The sequence below is a fragment of the Heterodontus francisci genome, chromosome 6 (assembly GCF_036365525.1).
Source record: "Heterodontus francisci isolate sHetFra1 chromosome 6, sHetFra1.hap1, whole genome shotgun sequence".
NCBI lineage: Eukaryota > Metazoa > Chordata > Chondrichthyes > Heterodontiformes > Heterodontidae > Heterodontus > Heterodontus francisci.
The window spans coordinates 8576270-8601623 of record NC_090376.1 but is presented as its reverse complement, the minus strand read 5'-3'; the positions used below and the strand labels follow the sequence as shown (position 1 = coordinate 8601623).

Here is a 25354-nt window from a genome sequence, read left to right as displayed (position 1 = left end):
TCCCCATAACCCTGCAAATTAGCCCACTGCTTGTCTTCAAAATAGTGCCTTCAGATCTTCTACATCCACCTGAGAGGGCAGACGGGGCCTTGATTTAATATCTCATCCGAATGATGGCACCTCAGACAGCCCAGCACTCCCTCAGTACTGCATTGGGAGTGTCAGCCTGGATTACGTGCTCTGGAGTGGGACTTCAACCCACGACCTTTTGACTCAGGCGAGAGTGCTACGCACTGAGCCACAGCTGCCATCTACATGTATACATATTTAACATTGCATCTTGAACCCATCCACATGTAAAGCAAAAAACACTTGCACTAATATTTCCTTCATCTGGTCTGTATGATTTAGTTCCGTACCCTGCAATTAGTCGAGCCATTAGGATACTCCCAATGGATTCTAATCTCCACTGTGATTTGGAGGGAAGCATCTCAGAAAGGAGTAGTCGAGGCACACTTTTGCACTGATTGCAGATGAAAATATCAGAGGTGCTGAAACAGGTCACTTCCCTCCTTAATTCTGGGACGCTGTGAGTACCGTATGGAATGCTAAAGCGTCAAAGTCATATTGTTTAATAAAATTAGAAGTTTTGTAATTAAAAGGTTGCAGTAAGACATCAGTTGAAAGCAAGCGAGCTGAGCCATCCTAGTCTACAACTTCAGTTTCAACATCCAACAAGTCCCGGCTCTCTGGCATTCTGTGTTTCCGTGGTGTGCTGCCCAATCAAGTGGGAGCCAAAAAAATGGCGACTCATCAATGATGGCAATTGCAGTTGTGAGAGCCAACCACCGGGTGGCAGCATTAGCCACCTGATGTCAGTAAAATGTCGACACAGAATCTGAATATTAATGTGATCATTTGTTGCTCATTAACCCAATCATTCATGCAGAGTAAATAATGAGCCACATGAACAGTGGTTTTCCTGATTTCACTAAGCTTTGTAACAGAATCTAACATCCCTTAGCACTATTCGAAGTTCACCTACCTAGGCTCAACTATCACCAGTAACCTGTCTCTAGATGCAGAAATCAACAAGCGCATGGGTAAGGCTTCCACTGCTATGTCCAGACTGGCCAAGAGAGTGTGGGAAAATGGCGCACTGACACGGAACACAAAAGTCCGAGTGTATCAGGCCTGTGTCCTCAGTACCTTGCTCTACGGCAGCGAGGCCTGGACAACGTATGCCAGCCAAGAGCGACGTCTCAATTCATTCCATCTTCGCTGCCTTCGGAGAATACTTGGCATCAGGTGGCAGGACTATATCTCCAACACAGAAGTCCTTGAAGCGGCCAACACCCCCAGCTTATACACACTACTGAGTCAGCGGCGCTTGAGATGGCTTGGCCATGTGAGCCGCATGGAAGATGGCAGGATCCCCAAAGACACATTGTACAGCGAGCTCGCCACTGGTATCAGACCCACCGGCCGTCCATGTCTCCGTTATAAAGACGTCTGCAAACGCGACATGAAATCGTGTGACATTGATCACAAGTCGTGGGAGTCAGTTGCCAGCATTCGCCAGAGCTGGCGGGCAGCCATAAAGACAGGGCTAAATTGTGGCGAGTCGAAGAGACTTAGTAGTTGGCAGGAAAAAAGACAGAGGCGCAAGGGGAGAGCCAACTGTGCAACAGCCCCAACAAACAAATTTCTCTGCAGCACCTGTGGAAGAGCCTGTCACTCCAGAATTGGCCTTTATAGCCACTCCAGGCGCTGCTTCACAAACCACTGACCACCTCCAGGCGCGTATCCATTGTCTCTCGAGATAAGGAGGCCCAAAAGAAGAAAGAAAGAAAGAAAGAAAGAAAAAGAATTCGAAGAAGAGCGGGGAGGGGGGTGGTGGTGGTGGGGGGGGGGCGGGGGGGTTCTCCCCGGTGTCCTGGCCAATATTTATCCCTCAACTAACATCACTTTAAAAATCTGGTCATTTGTCTCATTCGCAGTTTGTGGGAACTTGCTGTGTGCAGATCCTACATTACAACAGTGACCACACTTCAAAATAACTTCATGGGCCGTGAAGTGCTTTGGGGCCGCCTGAGTTTGTGAAAGGTGCTATATAAGTGCAAGTCTTTCTTTTCCTGGCCTTCATCCTAGTTGACGTTGTAAATAATTCCCTCTCCTCCATACTGTCCCACACTTTCAAAGTTGCCATCATCACACCCACCTTTCCAAATAAAAACTCAAACTCAACCCCTCTGTCCTTGCCAGCTACCACCTCACCTTCGAGCCACCTTTCCTCTCAAGTCCTTTTATGTCATGTTGGGTGGCGCAGTGGTTAGCACCGCCGCCTCACAACTCCAGGGACCCGGGTTCGATTCTGGGTACTGCCTGCGCGGAGTTTGCAAGTTCTCCCTGTGACTGCGTGGGTTTTCGCCGGGTGCTCCGGTTTCCTCCCACTGCCAAAGACTTGCAGGTTGATAGGTAAATTGGCCGTTGTAAATTGCCCCCAGTGTAGCTAGGTGGTAGGGATTATGGCATTACTGCAGGGTTAGTATAAATGGGTGCTTGTTGGTCAGCACAGACTCTGTGGGCCGAAGGGCCTGTTTCAGTACTGTATCTCTAAATAAACTCCATGCTTGCATCTCTCTGATCAGGTTTTTGCCCCTGCCACAGCATTGGAGCAACCTAATCAGTTGTGTCCTCTGTGAATGAGACAATGCTGCACTGCCCCTCTGCATCGTCCTCAGCCTCTCTGCAGCCTTTGACACCATCTTCCACCAACGCCTCGAAACCCTCTCCAGCTCAATGGGACTGCCCTGGTTTAGTTCTACTCTAACCTGTCGGGTCATAGCCATAGCATTTTCAGCAGTTACTTTTCTTCCTGTCCCCACAGCCCTACCTCTAGTGTTCCCCAAGGAACTATCGTTGGTCTCTCCCTCTAATACATCTACATGCTACCCCTTAACCCACACAAACACTGGCTTCAGCTTCCATGTCCAACTCTACCTCTTCAAGACCTGTCTCTCCCGAGCGCTCCGCCATATCTGGCTGTTGGACATCCAAAGAGTTGTGATTCTCCAACTAAACAGCTTCCCTCTGTCTGGCTGAGCCTTGATGTTGACACTGAGTGCTGTAAATGGGAAAGCTCCATTGCCAAGCATGAATATTTCGTTCCTATTAAACAGCATAAGAAAAAAATTTTCAAAGGAAAAAGACAGGACCAGGGAGTGTGTGACGAGATATGAAGAGAATTCTTTGGAAATGTGTCACTCTGTTCCAAAGGACTGAAGTTGTGTTCTCCAAAAATGATGTCTATTCATTTCTCCTTAAAGGCCGCAGCAAATCTTTAGAGAAAGACCGACACTCTGTTCCCATTACTGATGGTTAATTTATCACAGTTTTTCTTTGTGGACCTAGAGAACTGATTCTGGATCACTCCTATATAGAAACTGTGGCAGCCACCTGACATAAGGAATCCTTTTTCATGTGTTGATGTTTTCCTTTTTTTTTTAAAGCCTGAGGTTTTTTTCCCCCTGCAATGACCTGTGAGAGCAAATCTCTCCCCAACACAAGACTCGAGTGCAGAGCCTGGCATGCTTATCAGTTTTATTAGAGTGTTGTGCTGTCGGAGGGGGCAGTTAATTTTTTTTCTCTCCCTCCAAGAGATCAGCCAAGCCAGGCAATCAAACCTGGGACTTGCCGATCTGCACAGCTTGCTGCTGCACTGAGCCAGTACTTGACCTGCAGGCCCTTTAAATTAAGTAGACAGATGATCATTACTGTACAATTTATAAAAGAGATACTGACAGTGATGCTGGTCCTCTTTAATACATGGCACAGACAATATGGAGACTGAATTGACATTTATCCAGAGTTAATAGTAAAAATTCGAGCTTCATAATTGGATCTCATCGGCAGATTATCTGGATCTGTTTCTGTGTTACATCAATAGCAAGCAATCTAGCTGGGTAATATGCAAACAGTGTAGGTCCTTCAGTGTATTGTGCTAATGTCAGACTGAGATATGGGTGCCCTGAAGCAACCTTAGGAGCTTCAGCTGGTAAGTGCAATGTTCATTGAGTATGTGAGGCACACAGGCCAGGGCAAGAAAGAACAAAAGAACTTGCATTTATATAGCACCTTTCATGACGTCTCAACAGTTCTCCAGCCAATGAAGTGCTTTTTGGAGTGTAGACACTGTTGTAATGCAGGAAACATGGAAGACATTTTGTGCACAGCAAGCTCCCACTAACAGCCATTGTGATAATGATCATTTGTTTTAGTGGTAACAAGAAATGCTGGAATCACTCAGCAGGTCTGGCAGCATCTGATGCTGCCAGACCTGCTGAGTGATTCCAGCATTTCTTGTTTTTATTTCAGATTTCCAGCATCCGCAGTATTTTGCTTTTATTTGTTTTAGTGATGTTGGTTGGGGGATAAAGATTGGCCCAGGACACCGGAGAGAACTCCCCCCTGCTTTTCGTCAAAAAAAGTGCCAATGAAGGCAGATGGGGTCTTAGTTTAATGTCTCATCCAAAAGCTGGCACCTCCAACAGTGCAGCACTCCCCTCAGTACTGCACTGCGAGGTGTCAAATGTGATTCTGTGCTCAAGTCCCTGGACCAGGGTTTGAACCCACAACCTTCTGAATCAGAGGTGAGATTGCCACCCACTGAGCCACAGCTGACATGGTTCTGTCACAGGAAGGCCATTGAATGGATTCCTGATGCCTTCAGTGGTCTTGAGTACCCCCAGGCACAGGACGGGGGAGATTAGGCAGGGTTCCCTCTGCTGATAGCTGTCCATCCAGTAACTCCTTAATGAAAGTGCATGTGTGTTTTATGCACCTTGAATGAGGGCATGATTGGACTGTGATGCCTTTGTAGCCAAATAGCTGATCAGCACCAAGTGTCTGGACTTGCTCACAAGAAATGGCCACTGGTGTAATCTAACGTCAGGTAGATGCCAGCCTGGAATGATACTTTAGGGAGAGGTGCAGATAAACTTTGCAAGGACAAAACAAGTTTGACTGAATTTCCTCTACCGAACCAATCCATGAGCCAGTGTTGTGGTGAGCTCATACAAGAAACAATGCATCGGAACAACTTGTCTGAAATTCAAATTCTCTGAAGGACAAAGGAACACAAACATGTTAGATGAGGAAAGCTATTGCTTACAACTTGCCCATTTGCCCATCACGCCTGTACTCGCTGACCTACATTGGCTCCCAGTCCAGTTATCCTCATGGTCCGATTCCCTCCATGGCTTCACCCCATCCTATCTCTGTCACCTCCTACAATCCTCTGAAATCTCTGCGCTCTTCAAATTCGGACCTCTTGAGATCCCATTTTAATCGCTCCACCATTGGTGGCCGTGCCTTCAGCTGCCTGGGCCCTAAGCTCTGGACTTCCCTCCCTAAACCTCTCCACCTGTCTCACCTTTTTCTCTCAAAGTCTCACTACATTTGTACAGGTCATTGGTGAGGCCACACTTGGAGATTTGGTCTCCTCGCCCAAGGAAGGACATACTTGCGATAGAGGGAATGCAATGAACATTCACTAGACTGGTTCCTGGGATGAGCGGATTCTGCTATGAGCAGAGTTTGAATAGACTAGGCCCATATTCCCTGGAACAAAATACTGCGGATGCTGGAAATCTGAAATAAAAGCAGAAGGTGCTGCAAATACTCATCAGATCTTGCAGTATCTGTGGAGAGAGAAGCAGAGTTGACGTTCCCTGGAGTTTGGAAGAATGAGAGGTGATCTAAATGAAACATATAAAATTCTTCAGGGGCTTAACAGTGTAGATGCTGAGAAAATGTTTCACTTGGCTGGGGAATCTAGAACACAGGGTCACAGTCTCAGGATAAGGGGTCGCCCATCTAGGACTGAGATGAATCCTTGGAATTCTGTACCCCAGAGACACACAATACTCAATCGTTGAGTATGTTCAAGACAGAGGTCGATAGATATTTGGGAATTAAGGGATACGGGGAGAGTGCGGGAAGATGGAGTTGAGGTAGAAGATCAGCCCCGATTTTTGTAGAATGGCGGAGCAGGCTCGAGGGGCCAAATGGCCGACACCAGCTCCTATTTCTTATGTTCTCTCCTTTTTAAGACGCTCCTAAAACCTGTATCGTTGACCCATCTGTCCTAATATCTCCTCATGTAGTTTGGTGTAAAGTTTAGTCTGATAACACTCCCGTGAACACCTTGGGACGTTTTACTACTTTAAGGACGCTATATAAATGTTAAGTTGTTGTTGATATTGAGAGTAATGTAGGATGATGGAGCTAGCAGCCATAAAGGTAACCAGTTAAAAATGAACAAAGAACAAAGAAAATTACAGCACAGGAACAGGCCCTTTGGCCCTCCAAGCCTGCGCCGATCCAGATCCTCTATCTAAACCTGTCGCCTATTTTCTAAGGGTCTGTATCTCTTTGCTTCCTGCCCATTCATGTATCTGTCTAGATACATCTTAAAAGACGCTATCGTGCCCGCGTCTACCACCTCCGCTGGCAACGCGTTCCAGGCACCCACCACCCTCTGCGTAAAGAACTTTCCACGCATATCCCCCCTAAACTTTTCCCCTCTCACTTTGAAGTTCAGAACAGGTACGGGAGGAAACATTTTATCTAAAAAGACACATTACTGAAGGCCCAGTCATTGGAGACGCTCCCGTGCACATGTTAGGATGGGAGCTGACCAATACTAGAGGGTCAAAGTTCAGTGGCCAAGGGGGTGTTTCTCATTCTTGACATTCTCTCGCTCACACTTGTTTTTTTTTCTGCTTTTCAGGTTCCCTCCAGAACGCTGGAGTATCTTAAGAGCAAAGGGGTTGAGCCGAAGGTCCTTCAGACAGAGGCGGCTGTGCGAGAGTACAACTTGTTGGCCAGTCGTGGTGCACGAGTAGGCGGACTCTTCCACTCCACTTGTTAAAACAACAAACCAAAAACAGCGAGAGATGCCATGACAACACTTTAATCTCACTGTGGCTTCCTTTGTTTTCGCAAAGTGAAACCTGGCCTCATTGCTATTATTTTCTTTGTGGTGTGCAGCTTGAGTTACTTAAACAGGAGGAGGAGGAGGAAAGATTTTAAAAGATGCATTCTGTGTTCTAGGCGATTGCACTTCCTGTTTCAAACTGGACTGCCCAGTTTCAGCGTCGGCCACTGGTATTTTGGTCATTCAAAGCAATAACGAGTGCCTTTGTTCAATTACTGTATTTAGAATATACATTTCTGCTAAAAGTGAGCATAGGGCGACCTCGTCCCCCAGTTTGATCATTCGTAAGACACTAGGTTTCCCATATTGAGTATACATGAGGGAATCTTGAGTACAGAGATCCCATTTCAAGCGTGTGCTTGCAGACCGGGTTTCCCATTGTGAGTAGGGGGTGATGGGGCTGATTTTCCATTGACAGGACGCTTGTTTTGACGATGCTTGAGTGGGTCTATTCTGCAGCTGCACTGAGCGTGTATTCTCAATGTCCTGACCCCACACTGTGCCATTTTAAATGGTACCATTTTCTTTTCATCTTTGTAATAATAATTGCTCAAGTTGGTTTTATTTTTGTTGATTTCCTAAAACTTGTACCCGTTATTTAGCCGGCCCTGCCTTGCTGTCGATCAGCCAAGACTGCTGCACCGTGTGCCTGTGAAATACAAACAGGCAGCAGGCGGTCACGAACATGCAATTACAGCCTGCTGAGTCAGACCATCTTTAAATCGGCTGGGCAGGAATAAGTAGGAGCTTACGCTTTCTGGCCAATGTTTGTCCCTCAGCCAACACCTGAAACAATTGATGAAATTAGACATGAAGGGGAGACACAGAACAGGTGGTATCGCATTGCCTGCATGTTATTCGCCCCGCCTAATATTTGGTTCCACTGACTTCAGTAGAACTCTATCAGGTGTGTGGGATAGCAGGTTGAAAAAGCGACTCTGCCTCGTTTACATCGCCCCTGCTTGTCCAATTATCTGGCCATTATTACGTTGCTTTTTGCAGCATCTTGCTGGGTGTAAATTGGCTGCCATGTTTCGTACATTGTCGACATTGATTGTAAAGTGCTTTGGGATGTCTCGAGGTGCTATATAAATGCACGTTCTAGAAATTAAGATTTGCAAAATGTTTTCTTTGATCTCCGATGATGGACAGGACAAGTACAGTTTCTGGGGAGGCAATCAACTGTAAAGGCCACGAAAGTCACAGGTTCAATCCCTGCTCTATCCGGAGTTGGCTGTTTGGGACAGCAGCGCAGGGCACTGCGCCTGGCTTCAGGAGCCCCGGGCTAATGATGAGGGAGGAAATTGGTTCGGGTCCCCTCGCCTGATTGCAATCCAGTGCTCGCCTGCTGGAAGTCATTCTTGTAATAGGTAAGGATAGGGCTTGGAGGATGTACTCAGAATGGAAGACGCCTATGCGTGACATCTTTTAGCAGGAGAAACCGTTGCACACCAGCTTGCACACGTATCTTGACAGAAAGACACCTTGATCCAATGGTAAGGAAACCAAGACGATTGAGGGGTTTCGTTCAGCTGCAGCTTTTGTCCGCCAGAACAGCCGTTGAGATATCTCAGATAGCACATCTTCCTCTGCCTGTTCTACCGTTCAGCACTTGTTTGCCAGAGGCTATGATTATCCTCCATCAGCTTTGTTGGGTTTGGTCATATAGTTCAGATGTCAGATACCAGGCTCCCAAAGCAGGTCGTCTTCTCCCAGCTCAGTCAGGGCAAACGCACCAGAGGAGGACAGAAAAAGCACTTCAAGGATGTGCTGAAAGCCAACCTGAAGAAATGCAACCTTGACATCAACTCCTAGGAGACCATCGCCCTGGACCGAACCAGATGGAGGCAGAGTCCGTGGGAAGGATCCCAGCATTTTGTGACCCAACGACGACAAAATTAAGAAAACCGAGCGCGGCAGAAAGAACAAGCCATGACCCAAACTATTAATACATGACCAGACATCCCACACGATAACAAATGCCCTACGTGCCATAAAGTCTGTAGATTCCGAATCCGCTCTTCAGCCATCTTCGGACTCACAAAAGACAATTATCCTCGCCTGCGAGGGATAACCAATAATAATGTTAGAACTGGGCTATATAGTGTTGCCCTCTTGATTGATCATCATCAGGAAATTCACAGACCAGGCTTTTATCTTGGTGAGATATTAGAGGAAGCCAGGCACTGATAGAACTGCATCCTAACACATGTCCATGGTTTGAGGAGAGAGATAATATTGCAGGAGGAGGAAGAGAAATTTCTGAATTACAAGGAAGTAGGGTAGAGTTAAGTACTTAGTGACAGTATTACCTCCAGTAGCAACATTTCTGAGTGCTCAATCCAGGCTGGTGTTCCCAGTGCACTACTGAGAGTGCTGCACTTTCAGAGGTGCCGTCTTTCCGATGAGATGTAAAACCGATGCCCCGGCGGATGTAAAAGATCCCACGGCATTCCTTAAAGAAGCGCAGGGGAGTTCACTTGATATCCAAGCCAACACATCCTTCAACCAACATCACTAAATAACAGATTAACTGGACACTTATGGCATAGCTGTTTCTGGGAGCTTTCTGTGCACAAATTGGTTTCCATGTTTCCTGCAATAGAGTGACTACACTTCTAAACGAAAATGCTTTGGGACATCCCAAGGAAATGGTATAAAATATTCCTAGTAATTAGCCCTTACCTCTTCAGAATAACCTTTCCTTTCTCAATCCGCAGGTTCATCCCAAGGTCAAAGGCCCTTTTTGTTCTGCATGTAATGACTGTGTCTAATGAGGTTTAGTTTTACCTTTGAACAGTTAGAAATACTAATTTGCTACTTTAAACATGGTATCAGAGCTGGTGCATGCAAAGCTTTGAGCCTGTATTAATGGTGGAACGTGGGAATTGATGTTTGCTTGCCACGCCAGTGAGAAAACATGCTATGAGAAAGTTATTGAGAGAAAGTGCAAATGTACTTACGAGTTATCACGTGACTTTTTAAAAAAAAAGCACAAGGTGTTCACTTAGCCTCCTTGTTTTGTTTTTCAAAACTTGTAGTCACGTGACAGTAGGGTTGTCAACTCTGAGCATTTTTCTGGAGGTTTCATCACATGACTTCCCACCATTGGTCCATCCTTCAGGCGCTCTTGTCATTCTGCAGCAAATTGGAAAGGGAACATGCTCTTTGTTACTCCTATTGGATTAACCTTGACTCGTTAGTGAAAGAGCCTTTATCCCCCGCACCCACTCCCACCCCTTGTCAATAATAGCTGAAAGTGTTCAAAGAAAATGGGGGAAATAAAACACAATTTTTTTTTTCGTTTTAAGATTTTTGCCCCCGGAGTTTGCTCACAGCAGTGTTGACTGTTCTCTCAGTCAGAATGTTTTGGGTTCAAGTCCTACTCCGGAGACATGAGCGCATAATCTAGGCTGACACTGCAGTGCAGTAGCGAGGGAGTGCAGCACTGTTGGTCGGTGCTATCTTTCAGATGAGTTGTTAAGCTGATGCCCCTCTGCTCTCTCAGGCGGATGTAAAAGCTGTGCTGTAATGTCATTGATCGGTAAGCGGATGGCACAGAGTACAGACTTTCTGGGTGCAAGTCAGAAGTGCCGATCGCTCAACTACAACAGAAAATAATTTTAGACCCGACATGTTTCCACTTGTGAAGGAGTCCAAAACTAGGGTTCATAAAACCATTAATAAATCCAATAGGGAATTCAGGAGAAACCTCTTTACCCAGAGAATGGTGAGAATGTGGAATTTTGCTACCAGATGGAGTGGTTGAGGCAAATAGCATTTAAAGAAAAGGCACATAAGTAAATGTGGGAGAAAGGAATAGAAGGACATGCTAATAGGGTTAAATGTCGGGGGATGAGGACCATAAATGCTGCATAGACCATTAGGACGGAATGGCCTGTTTCTGTGCTGTCGACACAATATTATTCAACATAAACAGCATCGTACTAAAGGCCTGCTGGGGTCTGCAAATGAGACCCGACCCGAGCCCGACAGAACCCCGCCCGACCTGGCCCGAGTCCTTCCATTTTTTCCCGCACCCGACCCGGCCCGACCTGGCCATCAGTTAACCTACCTTCCGTTTTTCACTTTGTGCCTTACCTGCACAAGCTTAAAATAACTGTTGCAAAACCACCTTTAAAGTCCAAAAAGTAAGTTAACATTAAGGTCACTTACCTGAATGGTGATAAGAGCGTGTTCGAAATGGCCCGACCCGAGGTGTGACCCGACCCGATCTGGACCCGCCACATGTCGTCGGGTCCTGTCGGGTTCGGGTCAGGTAGCAGGTCTTAAGCTGCAGGGCCTCCTATTGGCCCTCCAGCTTCGAGAGCCTGCCTGGACGGCCAACCCACCCTTTTGCCAATAATTGGCCAATTTGAGGAAAATCACAGCCGAGTGACTGTTGCCCACACAGTGCGGACCTCTGACCCCACCCCTCCCCCATTTGACCCATGGCTTTGGGGTCCTGCTTCAACAGGGGGAACATCTTGTATTGTTTTATACCTTGCCTTATCTTGTTTGTTTTCTTTTCAGTCTAGCTGTTGTGGGAGTCTGATGGCTTGCTAGATTTAATCAAGGACTCACCCCTCGTCTTGTCATTCCCGACCCGTTCATTTGGCTATTGTGGGAGATTGTAGTAGCTAAATGTGAGAATTGTTGGATTGCCAGATGTAACCATGGACTCAGAGAAAAAGTAAGAGCTTTAACAGCACTGGTCATGGGCAAGGAGAGGCAGGAGTGCTCCCCGCACCCCCACCCGGCTTCCTAAGCTCTTCACTGGCCTCCTATCAGACTCTGTCCGATACAAGGACCCTCAGGTACAGTAATCAGATTCCCAACCGGGGTCGGGAATTGGACCCTCGCGGGATGCTCCGGATTCCTTTCCGCCCTATTGAACTCCAAGCCTGTTAATCCGATATCCAGGCGGGCGACCTGCCAAAGACAAAAAATGGATTTCTCACCCAAAACTCTGCCCCACCTGCCTACAAAACCCATCCATGTCACTATCCAGGCCATTTCAGGCCTATAACCTTTTGTCAGACTGTAAAAGGTTAAGAGATTTCTGAATACCAATGACAAAGGGATATGGGGATAGTGTGGGGAAAAAGGCATTGAAGTGGATGATCAGCCATGATCGTATTGAATGGCGGAGCAGGCTCGATAGGCTGAGTGGCCGACTCCTGCTCCTATGTTCCTAGATGTACCTGTTTTTAAGCAATTTTTAAACAACAATAATGGGAGTTATTGACTAGTCATAGAGATTGACTGCGATCAGTCCACATTCACCCTTCATAGAATCAAACTTGTACTGTTCCCATTGGTCCAGCACCCCTAATCTCCCAGATTATCAAATTTTAAATCTTCATCTTTGTCTTCAAATCTGTTGTGCTGTACTCTACCTCTGCCTTTATGGGTGCTCTCATGTCCACCCAGGAATGCATAGAAGATCAAAATCACGGGGCCAAAGGTTATGGGAGTGGATGGAGGAGGTTACAAAGTGGGGGTGAAGTCTTGAATAGATTTGTAGATGAAGATGGGGATTTTAAATTTCAACCTTCAGCTGCCTTTGCTTCCCCGACTACAAAAGCTTCCGTAAAACCACTGCTGTCTTCAAAATCTTGTCAGTTATCTTAAATTTCCTGAATCATTCAGCTTCTGTTCCTTTCCGCCCTAGCTTTGAGACACTTATTCCATTTTTTTTATATTTGTTGTTGGGACGGAGATAACAAAAGAGAATTTATTGCCCAACCATAGTTGCTTTGAGGGTATTGAGAGTCAAACCATGTGGGATTACGAGGTGAGGTAGCATGTCTGTTGGAAATATACAGTTGTTCCTTCAGCATCGCTGGATCAAAATCCTGAAAACCCCTCCCTAATAACAGGGTAGGTTTACCTCCAGTGCACGGGCAGCAGTGGTTCAAGAAGGTGGCTCACCACCCGTTTCTCAAGGGCATTTAGGGATGGGCAACAAATGCCCCACTGAACTAATTTCTTCCTATCTTGACTTTTTTTTTCTCCCCTTGTCCAGTCCTTCCCACCGACATCTGTGACACTTCAGAACATAGGAAATAGGAGCAGGAGTAGGTCATTCTTCTGATGCCCTACGTCATTGCAACAGTTTCCTGGCCCTAACCTCCTCTTTGCTTTGGACTCCCAGTCTCTCTACACCTCCATCCCCCACCAGGATGGTTTGAGGGCTCTCCGTTTCTTCCTTGAGCAGAGGCCCAACCAGTCCCCATCCACCACCACCCTCCTCCGCCTGGCTGAACTTGTTCCCACATTGAACAACATCTCCTTCAACTCCACTCACTTCCTCCAAATAAAAGGTGTTGCTATGGGTACCCACATGGGTCCTTGTTATACCTGTGTTTGTGGGATATGTCAAACGTTCCTTGTTCCAGTCTTCCTCAGTCCCCCTCCCTGAACTCTTTTTCCTGCTGTTTCCTGCTCTCGCACCAAACTGAAAAAGTCATCAACTTTGCTTCCAATTTCCACCTTTCACCTTCATATGGTCCATCTCAGACACTTCCCTTCCCTTTCCTTCCTCGACTTCTCTGTCTCCATTTCTGGGGATAGGCTGTCTACTAATATTCATTATATACCCACCGACTCCCACAGCTGCCTCGACTACACTTGCTCACACCCTGCCTCCCATAAGATCTCATTCCATTCTCCCAGTTTCTCCGTTTCCGTCGCATTTGTTCTGATGATGTAACCTTCCACAACAGCGCCTCTGACATGTCTTTTTCCTCAACCAAGGATTCTCCCCACTGTGATTGGCAGGGCCCTCACCCCTTCCCCTCCCTCCCAAAACCGCGACAGGGTTCCCCTTGTCTTCACTTTTCACCCCACCAGCCTCCAAACTCAAAGGATCATTCTCCGCCATTTCCGCCACCTCCAAACACATCTTCCCCTCCCCTCCCCGTCAGCATTCTGAAGTACTGTTCCCTTTGTGCCAATCCTCTATCACCCCAATACCTCGTCCCCTTCCCACGCCGCCTTCCTGTGCAGTCATAGGATTTTACCTCCTTTCTCCTTACCATCCAAAGTCCCAAACACTCCTTTCAGGTGAAGCAGCCATTTACTTGTACTCCTTTCAGTTTAGTAAACTGTATTCGCTGCTTACAATACAGTCTCCTCTACACTGGGGAGACCAAATGCAGATTAGGTGACCACTTTGTGGAACACCTCCGCTCAGTCTGCAAACATGACCCCGAACTTCCGGTTGCTCACCATTTAATTCCTCTGCCTGCTGCAGTGTTACAGTAAATCTCAAGGAACAGCACCTCATCTTCCAATTAGGCACTCTACAGCCCTCTGGACTCAACATTGAGTTCAGCAACTTCTACTATGATTGCCATTTTGATTGCTTTCTTAAACATCTGCCAGTCTTAAACTTATTTTTCAAGTTTTTGCTTACAGACAGGGCTGTTCACTATTCTGCTATTAACACTCTCTGACTCATGCTTTGTCTTTTAGTACAGCTATTAGCACTCCCTTTGCCTTTTATTCCTTGACATCTCTGTCATTGAATCTCTCCTGCCCTCTGCCCGATCACACACCTTCCCTTTTGTTCTTCTTACCCCCTGCCCTTTCACTTGGGAAACCCTTTTACATTTCTAACCTTTGCCAGTTCTGAAGAAGTGTCACAGACCTGAAACATTATCTCTGTTTCTCTCTCCACAAATGCTGCCAAACCTGCTGAGTATTTCCAGCGCTTTCTATTTTTATCTTTAATCTTATGAGGGGAACTTGGGGTGGGGGCCAATCTGTTGAAGCAGGAAAAAGCCAGAGAGTGTTTGATAGGTGAAAGGCTACAGCTCACTTGGCATAAGGGAGCATTGTGACGTCACGGCTTCAGACAGGTGAGTAGTTGGCACTGGGCTCCAGGTGATTGGCGGGCTTTGGGCTCCAGGTGATTTTTAAAAATTCATTCATGGGATGTGGGCGTCACTGGCTAGGCCAGCATTTATTGCCCATCCCTAATTGCCCTTGAGAAGATGGTGGTGAGCTACCTTCTTGAACCGCTGCAGTCCGTTTGGGGTAGGTATATCCACAGTGCTGTTAGGAAGGGAGTTCCAGGATTTTGACCCAGCGACAGTGAAGGAACGGCGATATAGTTCTAAGTCAGGATGGTGTGTGCCTTGGAGGGGAAGTTGCAGGTGGTGGTGTTCCCATGTATTTTTTATTTTTTTTTATTTAGAGATACAGCACTGAAACAGGCCCTTCGGCCCACCGAGTCTGTGCCGACCAACAACCACCCATTTATACTAATCCTACATTAACCCCATATTCTCTGCCACATCCCCACCATTCTTCTACCACCTACCTACACCAGGGGCAATTTACAATGGCCAATTTACCTATCAACCTGCAAGTCTTTGGAGGTGGGAGGAAACCGGAGCACCCGACGGAAACCCACGCAGACACAGGGAGAACTTGCAAACTCCACACAGGCAGTACCCAGAATCGAACCCGGGATTGCTGGAGCTGTGAGGCTGCGGTGCTAACCACTGCGCCACTGTGCCGCCCTTGTCCTTCTAGTTGGTAGAGGTCGCGTGTTTGGAAGGTGCTGTCTAAGGAGCCTTGGTGCATTGCTGCAGTGCATCTTGTAGATGGTACACACTGCTGCCACTGTGCGTCGGTGGTGGAGGGAGTGAATGTTTATGGATGGGGTGCCAATCAAGCGGGCTGATTTGTCCTGGATGGTGTCGAGCTTCTTGAGCGTTGTTGGAGCTGCACCCATCCAGGCAAATGGAGAGTATTCCATCACACTCCTGACTTGTGCCTTGTAGATGGTGGACAGGCTTTGGGGAGTCAGGAGGTGAGTTACTCGCCTCAGGATTCCTAGCCTCTGACCTGCTCTTGTAGCCACAGTATTTATATGGCTACTCCAGTTCAGTTTCTGGTCAATGGTAACCCCAAGGATGCTAATCGTGGAGGATTCAGCGATGGTAATGCCATTGAATGTCAAGGGGAGGTGATTAGATTCTCTCTTGTTGGAGATGGTCATTGCCTGGCACTTTTGTGGTGCGAATGTTACTTGCCACTTATCAGCCCATGCCTGGATATTGTCCAGGTCTTGCTGCATTTCTACATGGACTGCTTCAGTATCTGAGGAGTTGTGAATGGTGCTGAACATTGTGCAATCATCAGCGAACATCCCCACTTCTGACCTTATGATTGAAGGAAGGTCATTGATGAAGCAGCTGAAGATGGTTGGGCGTAGGACATTACCCTGAGGAACTCCTGCAGTGATGTCCTGGAGTTCAGATGATTGACCTCCAACAACCACAACCATCTTCATTTGTGCTAGGTATGACTCCAGCCAGCGGAGGGTTTTCCCCCTGATTCCCATTGACCTCAGTTTTGCTAGGGCTCCTTGATGCCATACTCGGTCAAATGTTGCCTTGATGTTTTTACAACAATCGACAGTGGTTTCATGGCTATCATTAGACTAGCTTTTAATTCCAGATTTATTAATTAAATTCAAATTCCACCTTCTGCTGTGGTGGGATTCAAACCCATGTCCCCAGAGTAATACCCTGGGTCTCTGGGTTACTAGTCCAGTGATAATACCACTACACCACCGCCTACCCTACCCTGATTGGCGGGCTCTGGGCTCCAAGTGATTGGCTGGTTCTGGGCACCAGGTGATTGGCTGGTTCTGGGCGCCAGGTGATTGGCTGGCTCTGGGCGCCAGGTGATTGGCGCGATCTGGGCTCCAGGAGATTGGCAGGCTCTGGGCTCCAGGAGATTGGCGGGCTCTGGGCGCCAGGTGATTGGCTCTGGGCAGATAATTGGCGGGCTCTCGGCTCCAGCTGATTGGCGGGCTCTCTGCTCTGGGCACCAGGTGATTGGCGGGCTCTTGGCACCGGGTGATTGGATCTGGACAGATAATTGGCGGGCTCTGGGCTCCAGGTGATTGGCGGGCTCGGCACCGGGTGATTGGCTCTGGACAGATAATTGGCGGGCTCTGGGCTCCAGGTGATTGGCCGGTTCTGGGCTCCAGGTGATTGGCCGGTTCTGGGCTCCAGCTGATTGGCGGGCTCTGGGTGCCAGGTGATTGGCTGGCTGTGTGGCTCCAGGTGATTGGCTGGCTGTGTGGCTCCAGGTGATTGGCTGGCTGTGTGGCTCTGGGCTCCAGGTGATTGGCGGGCTCTGGGCTCCAGGTGATTGGCTCTGCACTCCCTGTGATTGGCTGGCTCTGGGCACCAGGTGATTGGTGGGCTCTGGGCACCAGGTGATTGGCTCTGCGCTCCCTGTGATTGGCGGGCTCTGGGCACCAGGTGATTGGCGGGCTCTGGGCTCCAGGTGATTGGTGGGCTCTGCGCTCCCTGTGATTGGCGGGCTCTGGGCACCAGGTGATTGGCGGGCTCTGGGCTCCCTGTGATTGGCTGGCTCTGGGCACCAGGTGATTGGCGGGCTCTGGGCTCCAGGTGATTGGCGGGCTCCCGGTGATTGGCTGTGTGGCTCCAGGTGAGTCGGGTGTTGTCCTTTGCTGCGAGCAGGCGGGATCAGCAGCTGCCGGCGGAGCAACAAGAAGCGCTCGGTGCTGGAGCGGCCCTGAGGAAACCGCCATGGGAACGGCTGCGAGGATCTTCTCCAGGGGTCAGGGTAGAGGAAGCCCCAGGCCGAGCACAGGCCGATCCCAGTAACTCTCCCCAGCTGCTGCCCCTGGCTGTGTGGAAACCTCCAACAATCCAAAGATAAACGGTGTGGAGAGCGGAATTTTCATCGACAGAAAGAACATCAACGCTTTTATTTTGCTTTAAACATTGGAGAAAGGATTTAATGAGAAGTAAGAAGGATTTAAGAGCTTTTTAAAACAACTTGAACCTTAAAGTTCGAGTCGAAATCATTTCCACAGGATTCTAACCAACAGGGTCATTTGTTGACTTTAAAAATCTTTTATTTAAATCTTGATTTAAAAAAAAAATCCTTTTTAAAAAAAAAAACCCCTGTTTTTAAAAAATCCTTCATTTCAATTCTTTATTTAAATTCTGCTTTTCTTTTAGGAAAATCTTTATTTAAATCTCTTTAAAAATGTAACATGTCTGTCTTCCTGTTTCACGTTTCTGCAGGCAGCTCATTGTTTCTGAAGGAGAGGTTGGTTTGACTTTGCAACTTTTCAAGTAATTTTGAAAATCAAAACGCTTCAAAAGGACCAGGAGCTGTGCAAGGAGAAGATTTCCTTTTATAATTAAACCCAGTCCGTGAGCCCTGTCAGCTCTGGAAAGGATATCGTGAAGAACCTTTATAAGGGGAGATCTAACCTAGCTTACTTAAAAGGGCCAGGTTTCCTTTTGTTCTGCTGTGGATTGTGGAGGGTTGAAGATTCCTGGTCAGTGTGAAGCTTTCTCTGTCTGCCCCAGTTTGTGGTGTTCCCAGGATGGCCACATTGGACCTGGACAATATATTGGACACTGTGTACGGTGGGGTGGACCCTAACATCAGCGGTAACGGTGGGCAGGAATGTGCTGCTTTCCTCTCTGTCAGGCAGCGGGTCTTGGAGACTATCCTCATGATCGCCCTTTCCTTGCTGCAAATTGTGGTGGCCTACGGGAAAATCAGAGGTGGCTTTCCGGGGAACTGGACACTTGGAGCATCGCCACAGGAGTGTGAGGAGACCCTGGGGAAGAACCTCCTTCAGGCTGCCCTGTGCTTGACCTTTGGCTTGGAGATTGGGTTCAAGTGTGCGACCAAAACTCTGATCTATTTACTGAATCCTTGCCATGTTGTTACTGCCTTGCAGGTATGTTGTTTGTTTTTCCCCCCCACAGCTATCATCTACTTTGGAAGTAGTATTTCAGAGGAACGTTTTGAGGGAAGGTTTGGTGACCCAAGAAAGAAGAAAGGATTAGGATATGGTGGGGTTAAGTGAAGTAGTGGGAGATGACTCCTGAGGAGCATAAACACTTGGAGTAGACCAGTTGGGCCAAATGGCTTGTCTCTGTGTTAAGTCTATGTTATTCTGCACAATTGTTGAGAGTTACAAAATAGTTGCATTGAGAAGAGCAAGTCCGGCCATCCTGTTTATCTATCAACCCCTCTCCATCATAGCCACCAGCCATTCTTGGAAGAAGTCCAGGGTTTTTATCTTCTCTATCCCACTCAAAAGTCTACCATTGATCACTTTGTGTGTAGAATTTCCTGGTGCCAGTCTGACATTTTCCTTTTCTCTGATTTAAGCGTGCGGTCCCTTGTCCTACTGTGACGGTTGCATTTGAAATAAAGTTCCTATGTTGAAGGCACTGTATACTATTCTAAGGTGTTTTCAGAATAGGAGCAGGCCATTTGGCCCATCCAGCTTGTTCTGCCATTTTGTCTTCATGCTAAGTTCCAAACTCTCAGTTTTTATCTTCATGCTTTTACTTTCAAGCATTTCCCGAGGGCAATTGGTGATGGGCAACAAATGCTGGCCTTGCCAGTGATGCCCACATCCCATGAAAGAATAAAAAATCTTATCTTCCTGTGAAACACCCATGTTTCTCTTGTCAATTCTTACCACCTGGTAGGTTTGGCAAATGCACAGATTTATTGTGTGGTGCCTCTGCCAACTGTAGCCTGAGTGGGGACTGGCAATGTACTCCATTAAAATAAAGGTTTCTCTGTCTAGGTATGCTTCCTGTCAGTCAACTCTTGTCAAATCTGAATGGGCTAAGTTTCAATCGGGAATTTTTTCCCCCTCAGAATTCAGCCCTTTGTCATTACATAAGCTTAATGAACAGCATCATAATCATAGAATAGAATCATAGAACGTTTATGGCACAGAAAGAGGCCACTTGGCCCATCATGTCTGCGCCAAGGGTGCTACGATTAGCTTCAACACCTCCCAGACTAGGAGGAGAAAATAACCAGTTGTGGTGCCCTGGCCACAACTGTCAACCAACATCAGAAAAATCAGATAATCAGTTATCTCACTGCTTTTGGTGGGTGCTAGCTCTGTGCTGTTTGGCTTCCACACATCCTACATTACAACACTGTGCTTTAGGATGTGAAAACAAGAAGTGCTGGAAATACTCAGCCGGTCTGGCAGCATCTGTGGAGAGAGAAGCAGAGTTAACGTTTCAGGTCAGTGACCCTTCATCAGAACCCTTCAGGTCACTGACCTGAAACGTTAACTCTGCTTCTCTCTCCGCAGATGCTGCCAGCATTTCTTGTTTTTATTTCGGATTTCCAGCATCTGCAGTATTTTGATTTTATTTTAGTGCTTTAGGATGTACTGGGGTCCTGCATCGTGCTAAATAATTGAGTTTGCCCCTCCCTCTCTCCCTCCCTCAGGCCTGGCTCTGATGACACCCCCATGGTCACTCTCTATCATTGTACTTGGGTCGAGGTAATGGAGATAAATTGCACCTGTTGAACCATACCCCAAGTGAAATTAAGAAACACTTCTTCACTTAAAAAATGGTAGAAGTTTGGAGAACTCTTCAGGAAATGGCGATTGATGCTAGAACAATTGTTGATTTTAAATTTGAGATTAATGGATTTTTGTTATCCAAATGTATGAAGGGATATGGGGTAAAGGGTAGTATATGGAGTTAGGTCACAGATCAGCCACGATTCTATTGAATGGCCGAACAATCTTAAGGTGACCTGCTCCTGTTCCGATATTCCTGTCTTGGGGACAGCAAGAGAAGACGTCTTTCTCTCTGCGAGTGGAATATGGAGTTTGAACAGGGCCATTGGACATTGTATGGCTGAATCTAATTTTGATTATGTATTACTGGAAAAATCCAGTATAATGGGATTGAAATTATACTTTAGCTTAATAATTGTAAAGAGCTTCATGATTGGCAGTGCTGTGGTTAATAGTTCAGCTATTGATGGGATTGTTTTGCACATTCCAATTTGCTTTTGATTTATACATTAGTGGGATGTGAGTATCGAGGGCAAGGCCAGAATTAATTGCCCTTGAGGGATTCTAAAAGCAATTTAAAACAAATCACAATTATTGTACAGATTGAGGTGAGCTTGAGCTAAATGACCAGTAAATGTTTCACATTTAAAACTGGGTACCATTAACTATTGCCATGCATCTAGTATTATTAGCTATTCCTGGGATGGGAGGTGATTATTAACATAGCTGATACTAAACTTGCTGACTACAGAGTGATTCTTTATGCAAAGCACAGGTGTAAAAATCTATATCTAGTCTTTTTAATCAATTCTTGGGATGCGGGCATTGCCAGCCCCCAGTTGCCCTGACCGATTGGCTTGTTGGACAACTTCGGAAGTCATTTAGGAGTCAGCCCCATTAGTGAGAGACTGGAGTCGCATGTAGGCCCAGACTGGGTGAGGACAGCAGGGACATCTGTGAACCAGTTTGTTTGTACAACAATCTAACAGCTTTTTATTGGTAACGTTTTTTAAATTTTCAGATTTAAAAAAAAAATTAAAATGAAATTCTGAAACTGCCACGGTGTGATTTTTAAACTTGCCTTCTTTGGCTAATTGTTACCCCTGTTGTAAAGGGAACTAATCAGGAATGGAAATTCCATCTGATTATTATTTTCTCTCTCTAGCCCAGGAGACCAATTTATTTTATGTTTACACCTCCCATTCGGCCCATCGTGCCTTTTGCTGGTTCTTTGAGGGAATTCTCCAATTAGTCTCACTCCCTTCACACTTTCCCACATAGCCTGCAAATCTTTCTCCAAGTATTTATCCAATTTCCTTTCAAAAATTACTATTGAATCTGCTTCCACCCTCCTTTCAGGCAGAGCATTCCATATCATCATCACATTACAAAAAAAACTCTTCATCTCTCTGGCTCTTTTGTAAGTCACTTTAAATTTGAATCCTCTGGAAGTGTTTATATTAGATATATCTTTGTAGAATTATCTTCAGTATATGTTGCACAGAACATCGTTTCCGTCTTTCATGTTTTACTGTTTCTGAAATAATTTTTTTTGCAGAGGGGTCAACAACCAGGGGAATAGATTGAAAGGGATTAGAGGGGAGTTGAAGTAACTTTTTCACCCAGAGGTTGGGGTTCTGGAACTCACTGCCTGAAAGGGTAGTTGAGGCAGAAACCCTCATCTCATTTAAATTCAGTTCAGGTGCCATAACTTACAGGGAATGTTGCCAGGGCTTGAAAGTTGCAGCTATAAGGAAAGATTGTATAGGCTAGGGTTGTTTTCCTTAGAACAGAGGAGGCTGAGGGGTAACTTAATTGAGCTGTAGAAAATCATGAGGGGTCCAGATAGAGTAGGCAGGACGGACCTGTTTCCCCTGGCGGAGCGGTCAATTACCAAGGGGCACAGATTTAAGGGTGATTGGTAGAAGGATTAGCGGGGACACGAGGAAAAACTTTTTCATCCAGAGGGTGGTGGGTGTCTGGAATTCACTGCCCAGATCAGAGGTGGAGGCAGAAACCCTCAACTCATTTAAAAGGTACCTGGACATGCACTTGAAGTGCTGTAACTTGAAAGGCTACGGACCAGGTGCTGGAAGGTGGGATTAGATCGAACAGATGGTTTTTTCAGCTGGTGCAGACAGGCTGAATGGCCTCTTTCCGTGCCATAACATTTCTGTGGTTCTATGGCTACGGACCAAGAGTTGGAAGGTGGGATTAGGCTGGTTGTTTTTTTTTGTGGCTGGCAAAGGCAGGATGATCCGATTGTCCTTCTCTGGGCAGTAAATTTTCCATGTTTAGCAGCATTGGCAAAACAACCAGAGCAGGCATGAAGGAAAACTTTTTTATGCTGTGAATGGTTAGGATTTTGAATGCACTGCATGATAGGGATACAGATTCAGTAGTAACCTTCAGAAGGGAAGGAGAAAACATTGCAGGGAAATGGGCAAAGAGCAGGGAGTGGGACTACCTGGATTGCTTTTTGAAGGACCCAGCATAGCCTTGATGGGGTGAATGGCCTTCTTCTGTGCTGTATGATTCAATGATTAGCAAAACCCTAAATGCAATGTAAAATCTATTATGTTTAAATCAAGACAGTTAATCTCCCTACACTAACCCATTCCTCCCCAGGACCTCCAAATTGTGGAAGCAAAGTCTTCCCCTTCATCCTAAACTTTTCAAATCCAACCTCACCACCACTTCTTAATGTACCTTTTCATCTTCTCTACTCTTTCTAGTGTCCCTGCTGTCCTCGCTTTTGTCTTTGGTCTTTCAGGAAAGCTTTGTAAATTTATTTTGTTTTTTCATGTTTGTACTTGCTGCTGTTCAATCTTTAGTCCGTTAACACCCTATCTGTACTAATGCTTTGTCTTTCAACACACCATTAACATATTGTTTGCCTTTGCTCCATGACCTTCTGGTCAGCTATGTGGCCTTGTCCAATCTACACCACCTCCTTTGTTATCTCTTGCCCCACTCCCGCCTCACTTGCTTATAATCTTTGACATTTCTAATATTTGCCAGTTCCGAGGAAGGGTCACTGACCTGAAATGTTAACTCTGCTTCTCTTTCCACAGATGCTGCAAGACCTGCTGAGTATTTCCAGCATTTCTTGTTTTTATTTGTAAATTTATACTGGACTGGTAATCCAGAGAATGAGAGTCAAATCCTACCTTGGCAGTCTGAGAATTTTAATTCAGTTTTTTTTGTTAAATTCTGTAAATAAAAAGCTGGTTTCATGAAAAGTGATCATAAAGCTGTCCGATTGTCATAAGAACTCAACTGGTCCCTTAAGGAAGGAAACCTGCCAGTCTGTGACCTCCAGTCCTTCACTAACATGGTTGACTCTTAACGGCTCTTTGAAGTGGCCAAGCAAGTCACTCTGTTGTATCGAACCGCAACTACAGTGGTTCAAGACCGCTGTTCTATTCTGGAAAGTCAGTTGGAGAAGGATGGTACTGGAGGCAATCTTTACTGAGTCTAACATTTAGTTATAGAGTGAACCATTACAAGCATACACCTCCTAAGTTCAATCACACTACACCTTCAATGTGTCTCTTTATATTTGCTCAAATGAAACCCCCATTTAATCCCCTCCACCTGCATACATTTAAACACAATTAATATACAATTAGCAATTACCACCAACCACTGAGTGTTAAACAATAATTGCCAGTGATGCCCACATCTTGAGATCAGCTTTGGAAAACTTTTTGGATGAGTTCAAAATCAGGTTTCAAAGGTGAAAACCGAGTTGGGCAATTCATTTTTCAGTCAGTCCCCTGGGCAGAGATTTTTATAACCAACAATAAAATCTGCTCCCTGTGGTGGATAATCTGCTCTAATTAGTGCTCTGCATGGTAGACTGGAGAGATTTGTGGTACCTTGTGCTGGAAGAACTGTTCCTGGGTGTGTTAATGCAGTGGTTCCCAAACATTTTTGGTTGAAGGACCTCTTTGCAAATAGACACAAATCCCTCATCTAAATTATACTATATAATCATAATCTGAAAGGGCAGTGTGTAAAGAGTGTTTTAATAATGCTTTTAAGAAAACAGGTATTTACTTACAGATATTAGTGAGGTGGGTGTGCTTGCTGCAGAGTCCATTTGTTACAAGCTCACGGACACCAGTCTGGTGTGGACTCTGTCTTTATTGGAACTGCTTGTAATGGCTGCCCCCAGTCAGAGTGCCTCATGGTAGAGGTCACATGATTACAGCTAGCCAGGAGGCACGTTGGTACAGTATTACATTTCTATCCCAAACATCCCCCTTTTTATACAAAAAAAAGTTTGCATGCATTATCATTGACACTGTGAGTTGCCCAAGTTACCCACTATGCACACAACTGTTCTCATGTATTCGTAGTTCGTAATTCTTGTCGGTCTTTGCACGTGCATTGCACACACAGTCTTAAATTGTGCAGGTTTCTTCACGGTGCACACTGTTGTTGGTTGTTCATCTGGGTGATTTTCCTTCTCCGGTGAGTGTCGTTCCCTTGTCACTTGCTGCAGTAACTGCTGTTCCATTTCCATTTTTGGCGTGCTGTGGACCGCTGGAGCTGATGGTTGTTTTGTGGTCTGTGCAGTTGGTGAGTTCCCGTCTTCCTGCTTTGCCACCTGCCATGAAGGAACAGCTTCTCCAGTTATGCGTGTGAGCCTGCGGATGTGACAGTATCCCTGGTCCTTCGCTTCTACTGCATATGATCGACATACAACTGCTCTATTCAGGTCCCAAGTTATCACTTGGGCTGACTCTTGTTGAGCGCTTTGAAGGTTTGTACCCTGACTGGCTGTCCAATGCTCAATTCTGGCAATGGTCCGGCAGTTTTGTCAAAATGAAATTTGACTTTCTGCCATTTCACCTTGATTTTGTCTGCCCGCTGTGCGGAATCTGAGCGCTCCTTCCTCACAGCCTCCACCTTGGGCGCCTGAGCAGCCGACTGCCAGGTCTTTCCCTTCCTCACCGCCTGTATGACTCGCGTCACCTTGCAACTGGCAAAGGCATTCTCGCTGCAGCGCCAGTGCCTGCTCCTGTAGGCCATTTCCTGGTTTT

The 25354-nt window shown here is 46.3% G+C and overlaps 2 protein-coding genes across 6 annotated transcripts in view; both read left to right on the top strand.

Moving 5' to 3' along the window:
* Positions 1–8033, top strand: part of aamdc (adipogenesis associated, Mth938 domain containing) — a 30373-nt gene extending 22340 nt beyond the window's left edge. For all 5 annotated transcript variants that reach the window (XM_068033072.1, XM_068033074.1, XM_068033073.1 and 2 more), the window contains one exon: positions 6734–8033. In XM_068033072.1, coding sequence (XP_067889173.1) covers positions 6734–6874 — 141 coding nt within the window. In that variant the 3' untranslated portion in view covers positions 6875–8033. The remainder of the gene's footprint in view (positions 1–6733) is intronic.
* Positions 8034–17416: 9383 nt separating this feature from the next.
* The window catches only part of LOC137371113 (transmembrane protein 164-like), a 47697-nt gene continuing 39759 nt past the window's right edge, over positions 17417–25354 (top strand). Inside the window, exons 1-2 of the mRNA XM_068033066.1 lie at positions 17417–17741; positions 18025–18695. Of these exons, the coding sequence (XP_067889167.1) occupies positions 18333–18695 (363 nt within the window). The 5' untranslated portion in view covers positions 17417–17741; positions 18025–18332. The remainder of the gene's footprint in view (positions 17742–18024; positions 18696–25354) is intronic.